This window comes from Pipra filicauda, unplaced genomic scaffold (genome assembly GCF_003945595.2).
Source record: "Pipra filicauda isolate LSUMZ 115617 unplaced genomic scaffold, ASM394559v2 scaffold91_size2508729_pilon, whole genome shotgun sequence".
Taxonomy (NCBI): Eukaryota; Metazoa; Chordata; class Aves; order Passeriformes; family Pipridae; genus Pipra; species Pipra filicauda.
Window position 1 is genome coordinate 1,939,126 of NW_024105109.1, and position 24,084 is coordinate 1,963,209.

At 40.9% G+C, this 24,084-nt stretch overlaps 1 protein-coding gene across 2 annotated transcripts in view; it reads right to left on the reverse strand.

Annotated features, from left to right (window-relative positions):
- The window catches only part of ZNRF2 (zinc and ring finger 2), a 55,470-nt gene extending 35,900 nt beyond the window's left edge, over window positions 1-19,570 (reverse strand). Inside the window, exon 1 of one of the 2 annotated variants that reach the window (XR_005567210.1) lies at window positions 18,453-19,570. Coding sequence is in view for 1 of the 2 variants with exons in the window: in XM_027733343.2 (XP_027589144.1) it covers window positions 18,453-19,197 (745 nt within the window). In the remaining variant the exon portion in view is untranslated. The remainder of the gene's footprint in view (window positions 1-18,452) is intronic. The other variant, XM_027733343.2, reaches the window with a different exon arrangement.
- Between the last annotated feature and the right edge of the window lie 4,514 nt (window positions 19,571-24,084).

Genomic DNA, 24,084 nt, shown 5'->3' on the forward strand with positions numbered 1-24,084 from the left:
TCACAAACCAGGTTTTAAGAATTAACAATTACCATAATTTATAGGCATTTCGTTGTTTCAAATTAGATCTCCTCCTTTATCTAAGAGGAACATTAGTCCCTCAAAAAGACTCCTGTTTCAGTAGACAGAAGATTTACTTTAACTGTCTTATAAAAGTCCCCATGATGCTCTTGAAGGATAAATCTCTCACACTTAAACCCCGTTACCAGTTTTCTAAGAAGGTTTTCTTATTTTGGAGTTTAGGAGAGGTCAAAGGAGCTCTTTCCCTCATGGACACCAGCTTAAAATCCCCTCAGAAGAAGCCCTCAGAAGGCAGGTAAGTCCACTGCACACAGATGAGTGCAGTAACAGCAACTGGGATAAATTTCACAGCATGACCACCAATAAAACAGCAAGATTAAGCCAGCTCTGGTGAAAAGACAGACCTGTTTCTGCTCTTCCAGAGTAAACTCTATCCGTATTAAAGAGTTCTGAGAAGTAAGCCATAGGCAAGTAAAGGACAGCCTCTGCCTCCAGGCTTTGATGTTTTATCTTTGCAACTTTTTTAAAACTTGCCTTTAACTATCATTTTCAAAAACACCTAATAAAAGCTTCTAAGGGAAGCCTGGCATTCCTGTTGGTCATCACAAAAGCACACTTTTCCTCCCTCTCTCAGAGGTCTTGCCATACCTGTCCTTTACAGCTGTTATATCAAATCAGATATTATTAAACTGGGAGATGTGTCAATAAGAGAAACCAACTTTTATGGTTTTTTTCTTTGAGATGAAGCAATACTCAATACAATTCCTGACTTTGGGCAACAAGAATGCCACTTAAATCACTAACTTATGTCTTTGCTTTCCAGAAGTGTGTAGACATTGTACCATTCATTCTATTAATCCTATAATCTACAACAACAGTTTCTGGTTTGGAAGACATCTTTTCAGGGCAGTGGGCAGGCTACAGAAAACTAACAGCTCCCTAATCCTTCAGGGAGTTCTTCCAGCTCTAGGTTGAAAAATGAGTGAATGCTGAACTTCTTTTGTGAACAAGAAGACTTCAGCCTGACACACTGTCTGTCAGGTACTTTGCAAAAATGTGGTGGGACAGATGAAATTCTGCTCCTGGTGTAAAACTAGTCCTTAGTTAAACTGTACTAAAAATGTCCAGAAGCTGGCCTAAAAGGGAAAAATAGATCCAGTTGTAAGGGTTATGTCATACACATAGGAATAACATTATTTTATACTGAGAATACATTTTTGGGTAGAAGTCAACATAAACATGAAAATTGTCCTTCTTCACTATTGTGTAAGTAGGACAATTTTTATTGACACATTCAAAACAATACTGAAAATTAAGCTCTTAATTAAGGAACTGTGTTCACAGCACTTAACATCTACACAATGACTTACAGAAGAAAAATAAAAACTTCAACTCATTACCCAGGTTTCTACCTGCAACAAAATTCATACAGGTTGCACTAAAACTTGAGACAGACTGCTCTTGTTACACTTTCACCCTCTAGAATGATACAGTGACAGCTTCAAGGGGAAAAGCCAAATCAAATGTTTCAGACATATTTGTGTCAATGCAGCATGTTTCTAACCTACAACATAGGCAGGATCATAAATCCGGCAGTATGTTATTGTTAGTCTTGGTCTAGGCTGGTATGTCAAGAAGTTGAGGGTAGTACCATCTAGAAATAAAAGAGCAAGCCTTCTGGAATCAATTCCAAGTACTAAAAGAACAACACAGTATTCCAATCTATTACTATTCTGGCAAGAAGCTACACAAAACTGAATCTTTAAAACCAATTTAAACAAAAACTCTGATCTCAAATGTATTAATACGGACAGCTACAAAGCTGCCTTTCTTTCATGGACAAATGGCTTGCACACAAGCAAGTTATAAAAGATATAGGAACGTCTTCTAAAGTACCAGTTATGACAACTTGTATTATCAATTCCTATTCCCACAGGGACAATTTTACAGGAAAAAAAACTAAAGTGAGGCAAGGAAAAAAAAACCTTTAAACTACTAGCTTTTGTCTTGCACTGGCTAATCTGTTAAAGTAGGCTTTAAATTTATTTAACTGTAAATGCACATGGTGGGTTCCATCCCCAACCGAGCAAACACGAACAGCATTTCATTCACTGTCCAATCTCCACATGTTTCTGTAACTACCCAGGGGGAATAAGCTGTCCTTATACCAAACTTAAGAAATCAGAACACCAGGGAAATAACTTCTAGAATGTGATTTCAATAAAAACTTTTGACATATAAATAAAATCATGTTACATATCATCTTTCAAATGAAGCAGGTTTAAGGGGAGGAAAAAAAAATAATATTGAAAGGTGGAATGCAACCCTGGAAATTACCCAACAACTTGCCACACTTCCCAGATATATGGCAGAGGTCCAACCTAAACAAAGCAAAGTTACCCATGTTAGGGACAAGTGGTTTGGAAACACATCTTTTCCAGGACACGGAGAAAACTCTAACACTAATTTTTGTTAAATGATAGATTTCCATTATTGATTTAGAAAATGTACTCCTACAATTGAAATAGCAAAATCAGTTTATTTTCTTTTCCTCATGATATTCACTTTATTTCTTCCAGTAGGGAGGGAGTGCAAGAAATGCACATGGGTTCCTTTTTCATTTGTTTAGTAGAAAAATTAATAAAGTTGCCAATGTTCTTATAGAAGCTGGTATATGGTATGTTAGTATACTGAAAGATCTTCAGCATAAAAAGGAATTAATATTTACTTAGGACTCCTACCCCCAAGGAAAATCCTGCAAGACATTTGTGAAAAGGTAACAGTAAGTAGGAAAAAAAGCACATACTATCTTAAATAAACTGAAGTTAACGATATGAAAAAAATATTCAAAGTGCATAGCTCTTTGCAGCAGAGTCATTAAAAAAAAAGGAAAAAGGTCACTAAAGTATTTACAAAACTTGTTTTCACACATGAATCAAAGTATTACTGTGTTTTCCATCTTGGCTTTGAAAGCCATTAAGTGAAATTAATTATTTACATGTTTTGTTCTTTTTCCTCCACACAAAAGATGGATCTTGTCTTGTTAGCTCAACATTACTGGATGCAAAACTATCCCTTTTCAAAAGAATATCACCTTGTAGATTTTATCTTTTTATCAAGAAAAACTAATGTTATTTCAAAAGTTAATCTTTGTTATCTTTCAGTGAGTCTCCTACTACTCAAGGTATCTTTCTAATACTAACTCAAAACTTAGCAGAAGTTTCTCCAGACTTTAAACATTTAAGATCAAATACTTTAATCACCTCATTTAAAAAAAGCAGTGTCATATAGTGTAAAAGAAAAGTGAATAGACAGTGTGAGAACAGAAAGGATCTGCATAGCTTGCTTTTTCTTTTTCTACTTCCACTTACTGTAAAGAACCAAGCAGGGAAGTCAAGTTGAAACTACAAGCCTAACAAAACTTTAGCAGAAAATGAGAACTAGCTCCAGAAAGTCCTTAAACCACATGAAAAATAAACAACAGATATGAAACTAAGAATAAGGAAGCTAGCTTATCACCATTTTGGAAAGCTGTGACAAGAAATCTATTTTCTAAGATAAAAATGAGCAAACAGATGAAGACTGAACTTCTGAAACCTAAATAAGATTTTCTAAAAAAAAAAAAAAAAAAGGCAACACAGAGGAACTGCAGGCCTATGAGTCAGACTTAGAAAGAATTACAAAGAGCCAGGGAAGTGTGTCTGGTCTACTCTCAAGGCTATGAAAGCTGTTTTCTGTACCACAAGGTACTGGGGCAAATGAGAGTCTATCACAAACTCTTGGTCTTTTAAATACAGTTCAGTAGCCTAACCAGAAAGCTTTGGGCCGGCATGGTACGTACAATCCTGTAATTGCCGCGGTTTACCTGCGGGCTATCGATACCCGGGGCGGCGGGAGCACCTGGACGGGAGTGGCAGCGGGACGAGGCTCCGCCTGAGCTGTCCAGGGCGCGGGTGCTGAACAGGTTCTGCCGGGGGAGGGACTCCCCTGGGGCGCCGGCTTCTCCTCGGCTTCGACGGAGGGTGTATTCAACCCCGAACAATTTATCCTTGATTACTAGTCTTTTGTTAATCCTGCTATTAAGTGCAGTTAGCCAAATACCACAACAGTGACACAAACATATATGAGGTCTGTCTTCTCCAGCCAGGCCAGAATCAAGCCCTTTCAATGGTTTTTACTCTAGGCCTTTGGGCAAGATTCATGGCTCAAGAGCACAAAGATAAAAATTTCAGTTTGTGTACCAGGATGATGAGGTATATGCAAATGCAAAAAAACCCTGAAATTCCCCTCTGTTTATACAGCACCAGTGCCAATTTGTATAAACAGTCACAATGGTACTTTTGTCTGTGTTACGGAAAGGTTTTTCGCAGCCCAAGCAGCTGCTTTGAGTTTTAAAGAATAATTGCTTCTGGCTTTCTTGTTTATACAAGAAGCAGCAGCTTCAAGTTTACTAGCTAACAGAAACAATAACACTAGATCACTCTCTACGCAAGTCTGTTTTTAATGAATTCTCTTACCAATCTATCCTCCTGAATCTGGCTAGGCAGGCAGCCACTGATAGAAACAAGCAACTTAAGTTTTTAAAGACAGTTAATTTATTGTTCAATGATGTTTTCTTCATTACCATCCTGGTCCTTTTCTGTCAGACACATAGCAAACTGGAGCTTTCTACAAACCTAATTCAAAGTAGGTGGACAAAAAAAATGAGAGATACTGAACTCCAACAGTGCAATAAATGCCCTTTCACTTACATTTCAAAGTTATATACTTCAATGAAATTGTATATAATAGCTAGAAAGAGTCACATATAATCAAAAAGGAAAAAAGAACCCTTTGCGCTTGTAATGAAGAAAGAGCTACTTGTTAATAAAAATGCATCAAATGCAAATTTCTGCATTCAAAATTGGGAATCAGTTGTGAAACACTAAGAGTAATTTGTTCATTAGGAATTTTTCCAATGGCAAAATTAGTTGTCAAAATAAAATACCTGAGGAAATAAATGGTTTTCCATTAAGAAAATTACAAAGAATAGACAAACATCATCACTCGGAATGGGCTAAACATAGCTGATCCTGCATTCCACTGCCAGGAAGGAACTGTTAAGCCCAAGTTCTCTTCAAGTGCTAAGAACATCAACAAGGAAGCTTTTGCCCACACATCACTCCTTAGAGTTAAATCTGTTCTTGTAACCCTTTTTGGGTAAAATTTTGGGGGGAAAGTCATTCTATGCCTACTAACCTAAAAATAATCATGAAAATAATTTAAAATGTCAAATGGCTTTCCGACACACTCTGTAAGAAAGGAACATGCAATGTTTAAGTATTGCATCCAACAATAACAGTTGTATCTTTCCTCTGTATTTACCTCTCTATGGACAAGTACTTGTGGTGATATTCCTACTCCTCAGTTATTGCCATAGCATTTACTGACTTTCAGAGATAGGAAAGCACCATTAAAATTTGCTTGCAGTTTGTAGCCTTCTGCAGAGAGCTACAAATCTAACAACTTAAGGATCTGAATACTGAGATTACAGAAAGAGCTCCTTCCCTTCAGAAGAGGAAGGAACCCTAGTCAGTTATAGATGACAATTCCAGACAAGTGGGATTCTGCTCTTCAAGGCAGATTTGTGAGTATATCTAAAGTTCTGCACGTGTAAGATTCACTGACTTGAGTAAAGTTGTCTTCAGGGTGTTTTAGCTGTACCAGTAGCTTAAAAACATCATACCTAGTACATTTATCATCACCTCCTGAAGGAGCACAAGGCTAAATATGTCAGAGAGAAACAACGGGAGGAAAAATGTAAGAAAAATAAAGGTACTGTCTTGAGGCTTTTCTTCCTTTCCTATTTCTATATGAAATTTCACGTCTGAAATCAAATTGCAAGCGTGTAATTTTGCAAATTTACAAATCCTTAAAGCATAAACAGAAAACCAATAGGATTAGAATTTAATACGTTGACATTTAAGTTCCAGGCTTTAATGCCTTGTGCTATATGTACAGCATATTTACATGGTTAGATCTTTGGGGAAGCAAGTGTAATCAGTTTTAACCCATCTGTGCTTCAAAATACTGCTAATGAAAATTTACATCACAATTTTCAATCTTGGGGAAATGCAAGTTAGAAAAACTGGAGACAAGAAAATACCTAAAAATAGATCCCTAAAATAAAGAATTTAATCAAAATGGCCTCTTTTCTCTCTGATATAGAACTTTAGAATTATCTATTTCAGTGTGTTTCTCTTCAGTGTCACTCCTCCATTAGCACTACAGGTATATAACAACTTCTAGATAAAACTAGGATAATGCAGTTAAAATCCAAATTGGATATAACACCCAAAATTGTGTCTTTCAAGTAAAAAAAGAAACAAGTCTGAAACTCGAGCATTGTTTTGACTTTAAATGTATTTTTAAGATCCAGCTAAATCAGTATTTCTGCACATTTATTTTTGTTTTCAACAGTACTTCAGTTACTAATAAAGGTGTTGCAACTAAGATGACTCATCCACACAGAAAACAGCATAAGGGCAGGAAAAAGGAAGAAAAGAGGAGAGGGACTCAATAAGTGACACAAACAGAGCTTTAGTGTCACAGTACCGTAGTTTAAGAGCCTGGAAAACAACTGCATCAGCACTCATATCCATGTATCCTGATTCCCTCTAAGTAAGAGTAATGTAACAAACACCACCATTCCATAGAGACCTTTCCTCCTCCTCTTTCTTGCTTACAAATTTGGGATCCTTTCCAAAGGATTTCCTGTGAGGGTAACATTTGCTGGGGTGCTTATGTTTTTCACTCATTTTAATTCTGCATCTTTGTTGATAGCGTCAGGCCACTGTTGAATACAAGCATTTGTTTTTAAACATATTTCAAAGAACGCTTGCATGCTACAGCTTACAAAGTTTTACAGTTAAGAATAGGCTGCCATGGGACACTGTTAAACAGCCCAGAGATAGCGCAAATCCATGATGGGAAAATGAAGAGAAATAGAATCCCTAGAGGTGCATCTTATAACTAATATTTTGTAGCACTTTGGAAAATACAGACCATGTTACAAACATTACAGCTAAATACAAGTAGAAACGTTTGACTACTTCCAAGCATTGAAGAGGCTTCCTCATGTGGACAAATCATGCATCACTCGTGTTCTTAAGCTGCAAGCTGCGGTATTTACTGAACAAAACAAGGGGAAAACCAGAATAATCACCATGACATGACCTGTCATGTCATCTGGACCAGAATACCTTCAGGTCTCCCATTCTCAGTTCATTATAGGAGAGCTAGTAGGTACAGTAATTTCCAATACTAAAATAGCCATGTAGCCCACATTCTCTAGTGTATGTTTTCAGCATTGGTGAGGTACTGGAACAGGTTGCCCAGAGAAATTGTAGATGCCCCACCCCTGTAAGTGTTCAAGGCTAGGTTGGATGGAGCTCTGAGAAACCTGATCTAGTGAAAGGTGTCCCTGTCCATGGCACGGGGGGTGGAACTAGATGATCTTTAAGATCATCAATGTAGGATCCATGATCCTACATTAGCCCAGCACCCTGTTTCTCAGCATAGTTAGCAATCCAGGTGTATCATCAAACCAACAACATGGCTGTATAGCTTTTCAGACTCAGAAAACCAACAGCATTCAGTACCACCCTGCATCCTCCTTCAATACCAGTCTATACCCTCCATACTACACTTGCCATTTTCATTAGTTAAAGAACAATTTGTGGTATGGCAGAGATGGAAGGAACAACTTTCAGATAGTAAAATACGAGAATCAATTCTCCAATACACTTCAACAGGGATCCATTTTTGGATGCTTTTGGCTACTTCTAGCTCTGCTGCCAAGTACATGTTTTTCATCAATAAAATACCAATTCACCTAAGATGGAGGTCAATATCATTAATCTATTATTAATAATCAGGCAACAGCCATACATAAGCAAGTATTTTGCAGAGAAAGATTGACATGTCTGTTACAACAAATATAAGGCAAGTCATTCTTAGCATTGATAAAGACTCTTCAGAGTAGAATTTTTTCCAAGAGTTGAAAGAAATTACAGACATTAATTTCTACTGACTATTCTAAAAGCAAGGACTACAGCTACGGTCCTAGAAACCTTTTGCTCTGACAGTAAGTAATTTAAAAGGTCAAATATTGAACACGTTTTTTAAAGAATGATTTAGCCACTGGTCAAAACTACAGCTAGCCAACCCCTAAAAGAGAAACAACACTAGCCAGAATTTAAAAATTAGAATGCTTTTGAGAACCGCTCCATGACCTCAGATTCTATGACAGCATAAGTATGTGTGGATAGGATACATTAGTATGTGTGGATAGGAACAATCTCAACACTGCTGTCAGTCCAAGCAGTCTTCAGCAGACTTAATTCTAGCTCTCTTTTCATATATTGATAGATTTCCCCAATGTATTAAACAGTTTAACATCAAGAAATTACATCATCCAAGCTTAAAACTCTTTCATACATTTCTTCGAAATAAAGCTTTAAAGCAAAATCTTTAAATACCTATAAAAGGTTGGTTGCCTGGACACCTGTAGAGCGAAGTCATATACACCAGCCCAGCCCACTAGAAGGAACTTTTGCCCTCCAGCTCTAAATGTGTTCATCACCTCCTTTTGATCTGATCAGCTGAACACAACTGTGTGCTTTACAACCTGGGCCAAACCAGTCATCCATTTCCCCCATTTGCACAACATAAAACACATTATTTGCATTAGCCTTCTTATTTCTTTGTTTGCAGCAGAACTAGTCCCATGTTTCCACAGAACATTTCCTCCACTCCCCAGTTTTATGCTGTCACTGGATCTTGATCTTATCAAGTGTGTGTAAACTAGTTTATTCTGGTACACAGTTTATTATGCTAGCAATGGAATCTGTATTTTCTCCAAACCAGAAGCTATTTCAGTACTGTATTTTATTTTCAGTAGCATTTTCAAAATCTTAGTTTTTCACACCCATGGTTACAAAGAAGCTCGGTATCATGTGTCTTTGAAAATGTTATCACTTACAAAACACACAAATTCACAGATATGAGACACTCGGATATAAACTAATCCAAGGCTGAGCTGGAGCAAACATACAATTAAAATTAACTTAAGAGTAATGTATTTCAGTCCTTAAGAAGCGAGGCAATGCCTGTACACTTGTCATCTAGTATCTAAACGTCACTCATCTAGTATGCAAATCTTAGGACTGCCAAATTAGATATTCAAAGGGTGTTTCTTTGATAGCATGCAGCCCTTTTACATATGTGATTTTCATGCTGGCTTCGTTCATGTGCTGTTCTAGTAGATCATTTCTCTTTAGCCAAGAACAGCCTTATGGCGGTATTGCATGGGTGGAAAAGGTATTTTCTTTCTTTACACAGTACTTCAAAAATAAAGAACGGGTATTACAATTACGTTTTATTATTTTGGAACTGTAATTCATTAACAGATTACTAGAGCTTTAACAAAAAGCCAGGTCTTCTTTGCTCCGCCTTGTACTTGGCCAGTCAAGCTAATTGTCATTCAGGTAGCACTACTCCTATAATAAAACAAAAACAAGTATCTATCCACACTGATCTGACTACCTCTAACAACTATACTCACATGGATAAGGGAGTGAAAAAATCCCAAAACCAAAACATTCAAGCCAGCCCTAATTTACCATTAAGGTTGAAAAATCACAACATTCAAAAATTAAAATGAAGACAGTTGCATAGCTGACCCTGTATTTAGGCATTTTACACCTGAGCTCAGTCATACTACCTTTCAGGAAACTTCATCACAAACAGCTCTGAAGATGAATCATGATTATCCGGTTTAAAAAACTGTAGAAGCCCTGAGCCCACTCTGCACAAGCATAGTACACCTTCCAGAATTCAGAATGCAGGCGTGTGACTTTAAACTCCTTCTTCCCAAAGGACAACACCACACACAAGAAAATGGACAGCAAATTCTCAGGTCTGGCATCTTAGGCTAATTCAGTCATCCTTGCTTTAGAGTAGTCTGGTCATCCTTGCTGATAGAGCAAAAACAGTGAGAAGAGGACTGCTCACAGTGCAAGCAGTTAAATGACCACAGAGAACTGCATTTTACTATTGTCACTGTTCTTTATATTCTGGAGATCATCCATCACTATCTCTCTGAAATTTGCTTGACTGATGATGCTCTGATCTATTTGGTAGCATCACAGCATTTTCTCAAGATAAGCAAGATTTTTTTCCCCAAACTGGAACTTCAATCCATATTCACACTCAATCCACACTGAAGAATATGAGGAGTGATGTTCTTCCTTCCACAATAAGTAAAGCTTCTAATAGCTGCAGGAAGTCAGGATTAAAAAGTAACATGATTTTTAGGGAACTATCTTCGATTCTTGACAGGGAGACAACCTATTTTGTAAGTTATCTGAAAAACTATCACTGGATCGGTCTGGATTTCATTATAACAGAAATTTAAGATTCTCAAAAGACTGCTTGTGTGTTCAAGCAATCTGCAGAAAGCACCTCTAAGCAGACTTTTCTTTTGCTGCACACAGAAAACTTCACATCTATTACTGTATGCTCTGGCAGGTTTTATTTTAGCAGTACAGAAAAACTGCATTTAGGTTACGCTCAGCACAATTCAGCAAAAACCCATCCTTCAATTCTGTGTCATATTCAATACTAAAAGACAGATGCATCTGTATTTTAATAAGACATGGGGTCTTCTCCTTTTTGCACTGAGTCCTGACAATTTGAGAAACACGGTAAATGCCTTAACTACATTTCAACTCAAAAAATTGTATATACACCAATACTTTAGGGAAAAAAAATCCAGAAGAATCATAACTAGGCTTAAGTTTTTTCCCCAGAGAATAGCCTTTATGCATGTTCAAGCATTGTGCTAGTATTGACATAACAAAGGCTGTCATTTACTAGTATTGATAGCATTCCAGATGCTAAACTAACTTCCCTATCTAAAAACTCCACCTTCAACTTTTAAAACCATAATGAAAATGCAGTATAAATCAATCTGACAAAAGGATTAATTATGGGAGCCCAACGAGGAAGTGTTTTGGAATACCACTAGTTTTAAAAGCCATTTACAGTTAAAATGTTACCAAATAATTGCTCTATACAAATGACACTTCACATGGAAAGCCAAATAAATTGTAACAGCTTGTTTTTTCTTGCCATTATTCTTAGGTGAATTTATTATAAGTTACTAGAAGACATGCATAGTGCATGCCAGATGAGAACTCTGTATTTATAGCACACTAAGTCAGTCAGCAAACAGAATCTACTAAAAATATCCCCAATGGTATGCAGCACACCCACCCTTTAGGGACACTTCACAGGCTGTGGTGGTCTGATTTTTAGACAGAGCAGACAAGCAAAAAGAAAACACCCAGGTAGGTCAGTTCCTAAAGACAACTAAGAGTAAGAGTCAAATCCCACACAACACTTGGTATTCTGTTTGGCAGGCAGTCAGACACCCTAAGCCCTATGAGATTTTCCTACGTGCTTCCTGATCTCTCTAGGTCAATACTATTCAATTTCCACGCAGAAAATAGAAGCATGTCCTGAGTGAAAGTGAGAACCAGCCTCATTCTTTCTATGGCTTACACTCCCATTTTTGCAAGCATCGGGAATTTGAAGCCTACCAAACAACAGACATCAAAGAGATCTGGATACACATCGAGACATCCTTATGAAAGTCCTAATGATCATTTACAAAGGAAAGGTGGCTTTGGGAACACAGGCACTTGTTTAGGGATTATATAACCCCAGATAACAGACAGCAAAAACACTTTCCTAGATGCTTAAGAAGTGCTGTTCTGGTTTTACTCAGGTAATTGTGATTTTATACAAATTGTTTTCTTTTGATTGGTAAGATGCATGTCTTTAAAGATATTTCACAATAAAAACTAAGAGCATTCAAAGGTTTCTCACTTTCTTTTCATGGGTTAAACATCTACAAGAAAAGCACGCTCTGCTACCAAAGTAAATGAACACAATCTGTAGAAATTACCATACGTCTCTCCTGAAACCAATTAAGCTATTAACGGGCAGCAGACACACTGCAGAAAATATTTTAAAAAAATATAACATAGGTTGCATGCAAATAGCAGGGAAAACCTACCCAAAAATCTCCATAACGTTATTTAAAACTTAAAAGTTTCCTGCAAGAATAAGACAGCAAATTAAGAACATTTGCATGATCAAGTTTTCCATGAACAGCTGGCAAGAACAGGAGAGGAGAACTTACCCAAACAGATGTGTAGGTAATGTGTTCTAAAAATAGTTTTGAATTTCTAGCAGTGACAAACGGCTTTCTTTATAAGACAAAGAAATTACTTGGGAGGTTGTTGGAGACTAGTCTGCAATTATGTGACAAAACATGAAGAGAGACACCCTGTCAGAATATCTGGGCAAGATAGGTATTCAGAAGACATTAAAGAGGAAGGCCCTTGTTTGAACTGGCACTGCAAAGGCTCAATCAGGTATTATCACTGCCTTGATAGCCAAAAGAAATATTTATATACGCCATTACAATTAGGTAGTTTCCTCTTCTTCAGATGGTTAACTATTTACATTTCTCCCAGAAATGCAGTGTTGCTATTTTTTATTATTTGGCTTCTTCTAACCCCTTCCGTTTACCATGAAGGAAGAGAAAAAAAAGAAGCCCTTCAAAGAGCCTCTATCATACACCTCAGTCTTTACTTCACTGCCCCAGGCTCCTTATCACAGAGACCTGTCTCCAACTGAAAGAAATGAAAGATGGTTCCCAGGGGCTTCAGGAGCACTACTAGAAGCTCCAAACAGTTCTTTCAGCTCACTTTGTCCAAACACTTAACATTTGAGACTAAAAGCACTCTCTAGATTGAGCTGAAGGAGGCAGCTGGTGGTTTTGGAACATTTGCTACTTTTTCTTGTCCCCTTTTTAGGAGGGTTTACACCTTTGCTGCCAACCAGGAACTGTATGCTACACACTGAATGCATGCAGAACAGAAGAGCCCACTAAACACAGGAACAGTGAGACCCTGAAAAGGGATTGGATTCCTCAAACCCTTTGGTCAGAATAGCTCTTCTGAAGCCCCTTATCAATAGACTTATCCTTGGACTGCCTTCCTAGCACATTGGATTTTTCAGTCTGTATTTTGGTTAAGGGGATGTTAATACATTTCCAAAATCTCCCATATCTTCAGAGACTGCAAAACTGACTCCTGTCTCTCCTTTGGAGTCAACTCATTGGTATAACTAATAGAAAATGAGGCACACATCTATCTCTTCCCTCTCCAGCTATGTGGTTGGAAAGTTATGTGTATGCATACAGACATGTTTGTATTTCTCTCAACTTTCAGACTGGTCTCCATTTTAACCTTCTGCAATCAGCACACTTCAGCCAGCCTCGAATTCTTCCAAAGTGGACAAACACGGATATAATTGTGTTTCACTGGCACAGCCAAGTGAATAGAAACAAGTCAAAACACCAAAGCAGAGACAGCTCCTTCACTTTTACTGTTTTACACCTTGTAAGACCTATGAAGTACGACAGCAAAACTATCTCAAAATGCACATGGGATTTTTTTTGTGTTCACAACAGCAAATAGAAATGTTATCATACCTTTAAAAAAGGGTAGAATTTGTTATAGCTTTCATTAGACTAAATCTTTACACTCTTTCCTCATTCTGAATGGCTAGGAAGCAATTTAGAGAAATACTTCAAAGATTCACTGGCCTTCCTCAAACATAAAAAAAATTCCAACTGCCAGGAAGATACATCTAGTGGTACCAAGACATACAGGCTGAAACTACAATAGCAAGTTTCACTGCTTCTAACGTGATTCACATGGACAGGATATCCCAACAGTCTCACTGCAAGGCTCGCTTCACAGCACTTCTCCCAGTTCAGGGGGCGAAAACCTCAGAGCTATTCCAACTCCTTTGGCTGGTAACATGGGAGCAGCATTGAAGTTTGAATTGTTTAAAAGTTTCATGATTTCTCAAAGCAACAGTACTTGTGTCATACTGGAAGAGAAGGGCAAGAAAGTGAGCAAAAGATAGTCATACTCTCCAAAAAAAGGTGTGGGAAAGATGAGAACCTCAAGAACATATCCAAATGCATCATATAACTAAACAGATCTGATGGGAAACCAAACAAGATGTGACTTTCTAGTCAGTTTGAGAGATGTCTAAAAAATTTCTTTTCTGAGAATTCACATCATTCTTCTACTGATACCTGCTTCCTACAATCCAGTTAGGAATTCAGGTTATAACCTGAGGCTTTCATAAACTTTTTTTTATAGAATGAAGAATCGATTCATTAGTTCTACCAGCTATTATTACAAATAGATGCTACTATAACATATCTATAAGTTTCTACCCATACTGTGCAACGTACATTCAGTAGCTAGTGATAAATCCTGCACTGTAAAGTACTTCATAAAAAAATGTCTGATCATTATTTGGCTTAAGAAGTACATAACAAACTTCCTTCTCCTAATAAGAGATGCAACTCTTATGCACATGCAACTTAATCTCCAAATTATTACTACAAATCTTGGCATATGCCTGAAAGCTGTTAACAGTTGTATCTGACAACACTATATATTTAAAAACCTGTCTATAAATACATGATGAAAAGTTGTATATGACTGTATACAACACAATCTGAGATTTTGATAATATTCGTACAGTCTCTGCTCAATCAACTTGAATAAAGAACTGATGTGGAAATTAAAAAACTCAGTGTGAGTTTCTGCTATCTTCGGTTGAATTTTTATATATTATTCCCTAAGATACTCTTCAGACAAAAAAAGTTTAAAGTCTTTGTGGTATTATAACAACATTCCCAAGAGCAGCTTTAAATTTGAACGCCTAGGCGTTTTCACCAAGAATTCTCCCAGTTATGACCACCCAGAAACAGGAACACAAACACAAAGCAGGTTCTGAGGAGCTGTCAACATTTTAAGTGATGGAAGTAACACATCAGCAGTTACCCAAAACAAAAAAAATTTCAAAAGACCATCCATTTTTAGCTGAACCAATTGCTGCAAGCATCACTGACAAAAACAAGGCATACTGTAACTACAGCAGTAGCTTTGCTGCAGTGCTGACAGTGTACACACCACTATGTAATGCCTAAAAACACAGTGGAAAAACTAACTGTGGATCTCAGGGTCAACTCTTCTACACACTGTTCATAACAGAAGGTAAGAATATTTACTTTGGGGAAGTCCCATTCACTGAGGAACAGAGAAGGGAAACTACTGGTCAAAATTCCTGATAAGTGTTATCACCTTAAAGGAAGCTGGAACTTGTTACTGTGCTGCAAGAAAGCTCTTGAATGTCACGCACAGGTTTGGCCCCTGCATCTGGGAGTGCCATAAGATCTTAAGGAATTTGGGTCTCACTCTACTTAATGCTCTAAGCCTACTTCAGGCATGCTCACAGCACAAAGCTAAACACACATATGTTTGTTTTGTGAGACCAAGGCCCCTAATTCCTGAGTGAATTGAACTCTCCTAGAGATGAGGCATAAAAATCACAGAGCAGTATTTACTCCACTGTATGTTGTTCATAAAACTGCACCAGCCTGAGGTCAGACAGGAACATGAGACCTTCACAGTCAGGAAAGGCTTTTATTACTACAGTTCCTATTAAAGGAACATAGACAATAACTGAACGTACTTTCCAATACATTGACATAATTTTTATATTTTCATTCAAATGGCATATTAACAAGCATAGTATGAATTTAAGTATGTTACATCAGAGGGTTAGTATTTATACATTACTTCAGCATGCAAAACAACTCAGTAAAAGTGACAATACAGTGTAATTTACTAATGGCAAATTAATGACAGTAATTTAACAAATGCAACACCCACGTGTCACTGACTGATGAAGCCAAGCAGTATGCCTAGAAACACACATAGCTGGAGATTCAGTTCAACTTACAGAAGTTATTCTTGTTCTTTTTTATTTTAATTCTCATAGAATTGCTATACAAATCCTCAAAATTAATTTTGGCAGTTTTCAGGATAAAAAGAAATGAAAAGAAACAATTCAGCTAATTTGCAAGTTACAAAACAAGGGAGGGGACTTCAAGCATGCTTATGATACACAAGATAAATGCCAGACACCACACCTAGACAAGCTTGAGCTAGTTACCATTAGGACAAAAACAATTCTTCAAGTTATTTTTCACCATGCTGATGCTACTAATGTATGATCTCCAGCGGGGCTACTTGCTCCAAGCATCCAGTTCTTACAAGGAATCAAGAAAGCACAAAGCATGCAACTAAATAAGGATGGCAACACTGAGTGTGATATGGAGTGATGTATCACTGATATCACAAAATATTTAAATTGAAAAAATGAATAATGTTTCAAGTGAGTCCTTTCATAGGTGTTGCAGTGTTATATGATTAAAGAGTTGTTCATCCCAATAAGACATTCTGAAATTTTTAACGAAGAAGTAGATTCATGACCATCTTGTGACCACGTAAGGGCAGTGTATCTTGAAAATTGCTACTCACGCTCTTCACATATAGCACTCCTTATTTATTAGTGAGTAGATAGAGTGTACACCCCTCCTGGTACTCTTCCTGCACTGGTAAAAGCAACAAGCTTTGCATCATTTCAGCCTCTATAGTCTTTAATATAACAATGTCAGAGATTTGCAAGGGACAAAATACACTGTAGTAGAGCAATTAAAAAAATACTATGAGCCATAGAAAAGATCAAATTCAGAGTTACTTTGAAGAGACCTTCCTGCATCTGACTAAAACTTTCAAGGTTATTGATCCTCATCACATTTACATTTAAACAACTCACTCCTGGCAGCAAGTCAGGTTGTAATATAATGTTTAAGCCAAGAGACAAAAAAGGTTTCACCTTTGAGCAACAATTGGCTACACATTCTAATAATTCCCTTTTGCTTAGCCCAAGCTGCACAATGCTCCATGACAGGGGCATCCTTTCATCACCAAGAGAAACGTATGCACCTTATTCCTCCTCAAGCTACCTTGATGGTGTAATGAGCATCCTTCCAACAAAGCACTCCTACTGAGTAGCTTAGTACTATGGTAATAGTTACGTTTAATTTCTAAAGAGAAAATATTACTATAATGGGGTTTGACAGCTTTCTGTTAAGGTTTGATCACTGGGATGAGGCAGTTTTAGAAATAGGAAATAACAGCTATGTGTCTCGAAATCAACACACCAACAAGAGGCGGCAGGTCATACGGCTAAAACCTCACATACCCTGCGAGGGTCAGACCCCAGACAACTCTGCTTTGGCTAAAAACTGATTGAATTACAGAAGACAAGAAAACCAACCTGCAACAAATAGTATTTACAAATGGATCAACAAGAACACAGAAACATAGGAGTTTTACATTAGCTTCTTCTTCCCCCCCCCCAAAAAAAAAAAGGGGAAGTTAGTTAGTATTTAGAAAGGTTAAAATAGATGTGTATATATGTGAATTATCAATTCAACGCATCCATTAAAAAAATCAACTTGCACATTAACGTTTGACCTATATAAGCAACGACCTTTAGAATAAGCAGTACTGAAAGCAGTCAGCAACTTTGAAAGGAGCTGGCAACTAACCAAGATTTTTAACTTTAAGTTAAAGAACACGGGCAGCAAAATGCTCGTCCTATACAGCCCAATTCATCTCGGTATCGCAGGAGAGACAAAAACCTACTGCTTGCTCCACGTTTAATATGCTTCTTAAAGGGCCTCAGCTTCTTGGTTATTTCAGTTTAGCCGAATGTTTCTCATGCCTCGAGAGCACGTGTGCCCATCCTCAAGGCTACAGGGTACCGGTGCTGCAAGCCTGTACTCCAGTGGCACGGAGCTATCCGGCTCTACTCATCTCTTGCGGGAGGAAGGAACAAGGAAACTTATTTTAACTTCTGTTTTTCCTCATTGACTTTCTGAACAGGGAACACGAGAACTCGGAAAGAGGAACAAGCATCAGCCACACGTTAATCAGTACCTAAAGAGGAGTTTGGTCCGATTTTAGAATAAACGGCGGAGACACATGATCCAATTAAATTCTAATTATGTAAGTAGTAGGCAAGAGTATTTACACAGGCACTGATTACAGCTATTAGAGCCTAAAGTCGCCGGCTGGAGACGCTCCGCTTCCTCCCCCGCCGCCAGGCTAGTCTCATTTTTAACTTCCCCCCCCTTCACAGCCCTCCCTACAGACAATAGGAGACGCCGGCCCGAGAGTCCCGTCTCCAAACCCATGCCCCCTCCGGCGGACACCAGCGTGGAGGAGCCGCCGCTCTCCCCCGAGTGATGTCCTCGAGTCCCACCTCGGGGCCGAGAGCCGGGGAAAGACCCCCCGCACTCACATCCCACCGCCCGCGCCCCCAGCCCCGCAGCGGCGGCAGAGGCAGCGAAACCCCCCCGCCCGGCCGCCGCCCCTTACCTCCGAACAGGTGCGGCGAGAGGTGCGCGGGCAGCGAGCCGATCACCAGCCGAGGCCCGCCGGAGGAGCTGCCGGAGGAGCCGCCGCCGCCGCCGCCGCCCCCCGCGGGCCGCTCCCGGCCGCTCTCCTCCGGGGTGCTGCTGACCGAGTCCTGCGAGCCGTAGGGGCCGACGCTGTGGAGGATGTTTAGGGCGGACTGCGCCGCCCGGGCGCCAGAGGCCGTGGCCCCCCCCAGGGACCTGCTCCGGGGTGCCGACCCCGCGGCACCCCCCGCCGCCGCCGCTCCTCCGGCCGCCGCCGCGCCGCCCGGAGCGGCGTGAGGCGCCGCCGCCAGGTGCGCGTACCGCCCGCCGGCGCCCGCCGAGCGCCCGCCGGTCCCGTTAGCGCCGCCGCCGCCGCTGCTGCTGCTGCTGGAGGAAGGCAGATCCCCGCCCGAGTACGCCCGGGTGCGGCCATTGGCGGCGGTGGGGCTGCTCTGCTTCGCGCCCATGGTCCCGCCGCCGCCTGGCGCTGCCCGGTGCCCTTCGCCGCCGCCTTCCCCGCGGCGCCCGGGGGTGGTGGCAGTCCGGCCCCGGAGGGGCGATCCGAGGCGCGGGTCGCGCCGGGGAGAAGGGAAAGGGTTCGCCGGGGGAGGGGGACGGGTCGCTCGGTGGGTCGGTGTGGAGAGGGGAGAGCCGCCCGCCGGGATCCGGCTCAGCTGGCGGCCCCGGCGCGGCCGCTGCTGGCGGGTCCGGGGCGCCACCATGAGCTGCTCGGGACGGTGCTGGCTCCCGCCGCGCGGCCTCTTGGCCCCGCCGCCGCTGCTGCTGCTGTGCCCGCCGCCGCCGCGACCGCCGCCGCCATCCTCCTCCGCCGCCACTGAGCCCTGTGCGGGGCACCGGCGGCAGCAGCGCCGCCGAGGCCGCTCGCTCGCCCGCGGCGCGCCGTGCCCGTGCGAGGGAGGCGGGAGGGGGCGGTCGCCCGGCGCAGCCGCTCCTCTACGGTGTCGCCATGCTGGGGGCGGCACCAGCGGGCGGGGTGCGGAGCGGTTACGGCGGGCGGGGGCCGCCGCCTCTCTTTCCCTCCCCGCGCCCGGCGGGAGACCGGCCCCCGGCGGCGGCGCAACGAGCCGGGCCCGCCGCCTCGCCCCGCCTCCCTCCCCGCTCCTCCCGCAAGGTGCGGGGCAGCACCAGGTGAGGCCCCGCCTGGGCTCCGGCCGTGCTCCCTAAGGTGGGTAAGGAGGTCCCCTCGGTGGGAACCTGCTGGAGACAGACACACAGACACGCACGCACACACATACACGAGGGGGGCTCGCTGTCCACCTGCCCGGAGGGGCTGCCCTGCCGGGAAAGGAGTGAATGAGCAAGAGCGCGGTGCTCGAGGGCGGGAGGCGGCCCCTGGGTCCGCTCTCCCCTCGAGCCCCGGCAGGTAAAGGAGGAGCGGAGCGGTGCAGCGGGAGGCGGCTCGGCGGGGCGGGCAAGGCCGGGGCGGCGGGTGCCCTCCTGCCGCCCGGTTCTCTGCTCTTGCGGCTCCAGCAGACGCCCGGATGCCCGACCTCGGCGGCCGGGACGGCTCCTGGTTGCTCGGCTGGGCCGCTCCCCGAGTCCCAGGCTGGCGGGGCGGGCAGTATAAGGGCCGCTTGGCCCCATCTGGAGCTCTCTCGGGTCCGGGGCTTCCTGCCATGGAGGTTTGCTGCCAGTCTCGGCTCTCCTGGAATGAGGACATACCAGGAGATATATGGGACGTATGGGGAAACTGGACAAGAAGGATGAAAATCTCGTGTCTCTGGTTCACAGGCGATACAGGAAAATCCCGTAGACCTCAGTTTCTCACTCAGAGAAAAACTCATATTTTTACACAAGAATTGACTAACCTGAAAATTTTGGCCCAGTGAATAATATCCATGTGGATAACAGGCTTGGTTTGCTCCTGACAAAATTATCAGAGACATAAAATTATTTTGTTCTTTAAAGGTATGTGATGTTGAATGTCATGTACATTGAATTTATATAAATATGATTCCTACAATCACTCATTCAAGGAAAACTGTTTTTATGGATTACTGTCTGTTCTAATACAAGGTATGTCACCATGAAGCACTGCTACACACCGACTCAGGTCTCTCCATCATACTGTCTCGGTCATACTGTCTCGGTAGGGACCCCAACTACATTCCTGCCTGTGTCACAATGGCATAGAACCCAAGCTGATTTACAATTAACACAATAAAACTGATCAAAACCTTAATTAATACACAAAGCATTATGTAACATTTTCTGTATTACATGTTATTATTACATGTATTATGTATATATAAGGTACAAACCTAACATTTACATGTACATGTTCCATTTACATGGAACATTACATGTACACTTATGGCATATTTGATGTTCCTCCTCAGATGCAAATAGGCACAAAGGCCTCCCTTTCCCCCTCCTTTCACCATCTCTGTTACAACTGCGTGTGGTCGTGTTCTGGCATCAGTGTAGCTCACAGCTGAATTTGCAAAAAGAGGTACCATAGTTGGGGGTGGCACAAGAGATTACTAGCCCCAACTCTTCATTCCAACACCACTTTTCTGGATAGCTGAGACACTGTGAATAATCTGAACCCCATTTAGAGGATGCTGCTGTAAACTATTGCCCGTTTCAGTAAGAGGCAGTGATTCCACAGCTGTCTCATGAACAGCTTGGTCCTTTGTGTGCTGGGTGCTGGGCAGACAGCTGGGGTCGATAATCTGCCGTCCCAAGCTATGTCATCCCCACTTGTGAATTATAAGCTGCAGTCTCTCCTAGCAGTGGTAGATACTCCAAAGTAGATCAATCATGAGCACTTTCTAGTTGTTTTCTACAGAAAAAAAAAATCAGTGTGAATACACTGTCTGCTCTACCACTGATTACTTTTTAAATCGTTGTCCAGCTTCAGCGAAATCTCAGAGACATTAATTGTATAGAAAATAAATAGTTATGTAGATGATAGAGATCCTAATGTTCCCACCAAAAGGAAAGCTACCGTAGGAATTCCTATCTTGCTAGATTCCAAGAATCTGCTCAGGCAGGGGATGTTGCAAACATGACTCATAATTTCTGCTGCTCACAGAATGCCTGTGGCATGTTGAGCCCTATTGGAGCAGGTTTAGAGGGAGCATGCTCAGAGTTTTATGGAGTTTTTAAAATTTCCACTACTGAGTGCTAGTAGAGCTGGTCAGCTGCTAGAATAAACAGCATTTTGAAAGTAGTGCATTGCTACACAGTACCACAGTACTTTCTGTATATTTTTTACAGTGGATCTAAGAGTTGAACAGGTATTAAATACAGATTATATTTGACTGTGAATAACCTTTTATTCAATTTAGGATTAAGATATAAAATCTATGGGGGGAAAAAAAGCTCTTAAGATATCTAGCCAGTTACTGTCTAACAGTCAGAAAATTACCTTTAACAGCATAGGATATGTCACAGAAAAAAATTCACAACAACAGTCCAGCCTGTGTTCCCTTCTCAGAGAGCATGACTGTTTCCTATGCTTTTGGTTTGTTTGTTTGTTTTTTTGAAGGCTTCAGTTTTTGTTTTGTATCTAGGACATATTTGCAGCTCTCTCACTATCAAGTGTGAGTCTAAACAAGACACAAATCTCAAAGAACACCTAGATCTTCAGAAAAGCAATGTGTCATGCCTCTGAGCCAGCTTTCTCCCCTCTATTCTCCCCGTCTCTCTTAAAAATGGTTGAATAGAGATTTTTCTGCATATCGAAATTTGCTTTATATCAGCAACAGTACAGTTAGGTTTTCAGGCTAACGTTTCTTCTAACAAATGTCTACTAGTCTTTTCGTCTTGTAGAGGCAAGTACCTGGCACTGTAACCTCCACCCCTTTGTTCATTAACACACTCCAGAAATAGTTTGCATAAAAAATTCCTAAGTTAAAAAAAAGTAACTAGTGATGAGAGGAAACAGTACAGAGAGAAAGCAGAATATCTTGGTGCTGACCATATTTCCACAGATTTCAAGGACTCAATGGAAAGCAGATAGTTATATAAAAATTGACTTTGATAGGCCTATATGGGTGAATGCTGCTATTATTCCTGTGGAAACATATCTAGGGACTCTTATTCATACTTAAATAAGCACTACTTGTTCCTTGTCCAGGATAGTGGGAAAAAACTGGTTTAGACAGGCAAATATACTTGCTGTTCTTTGTTACAAGCTGCATACCTCCACTTCAGTTCTGGTTACACCACCTCATCTATCAGCAACTGAAAATAATGAACTTGTTTCTTGACCAGTTTCCTTGAACATACCAAGTGGCAGGTGTGCCCTAGGCATACAAAATTAGCCGTCAATTCATAATATTGCACATTTTGGAAAATGTGTGCTGATAAATGGAACAGGGGTCTGCATTTTACTCAACAGTGAGCTATGCAGACAGATCAGCCCCCCCTCTCCCTCCCTGCCCCCTTCTGTGGTGGCTTTTAAAGGGACACTGAAACAAGGATTTAAGCAAGGTTTCATTTCTGACAGAAGCATCTGACCCTGAACTAATAAAGCCAGCCAGAGTTTCATTCTGTTCAGAACTGATCAGACACTCTTTTCTAAAGGAGAAAGATTTAAAAAGTAGCAGCACAGACTCATAACATGCAGCTTAATTTTATAATAGCTAGTGTGGGCTCCTAAAAGGGTTTGGCCAAGTAGGTTTTTTGAGCAGTTACCAAACTAGAAGTGCACAGTGTGATTGGAAGAGATCAATGCAGTTTTTACATTACTGTGTATTTCATCTGTTTAAAATAAAAAGTGCTGCACACCGCTTCTGCACAGATACTGAAAATAGACACTTCTGATGTGTTCTGTTGCTCATAGAGAAAACAAAACAGAACATTTTGTCCCTCTGAAATAAGATGTGTAAAAGAGATATGCCTTCCATCTGTAGCTAGAGTAAGCCATCCAGCAGGCAAGAGTTTTATACATTCACATCTGTATCCTAAGGGAAATAGGTCCCATATTATCCCTCTCAGTGTGACCCACGAAGTATACATAAACTTGTTGTAGGAATCTCTTTAGATATATTTTAGTGTCAATGAATCTCCAGCTAGTGACTGGTATTTCAATGCAGGAGACCCTGTTATCCAGTATCTTAGATTTTTATTTGCATTGAATAACTTTTTGTATGTATTGACTTTAATCCTATGGAGATTTATGCGTATGCTTACACTGATGTATGAAAAACAGTTCTGCAACATGTTGTGATCAGTCTTCATGGAATAAAAAAAATAAGCAGCTTTCAAGCTCAAGGTTTAGGTCGTAAAATTATTCTGGAAATGTGTGGTGATGCTTACAAGGATAAGGAAGTTTATCCTTGCTTTATAAAAATTCTGTTAAAGCCATCTACCTTTTGTTTGAAGTTTATGCTTTTTTGAAATTTCTATCACACTGCAGACAGTATGCTTGAATTTTTACGCTAGAGGTACCCGTAGAGGAAAGTGATGTTCACAGGAAAGATAACTTGATCTTAAAAATAAGCTGACATTTTGACTGGCCTTATTGATTGACCATTTGGTACAGAAAAAAGTATGTTTGGAAATAACATACTTCAAGAAATGGCAACTTCTGCTGTGCACTTCATTACCACATGCTACAAAGTAGTACTTTAAGAAAT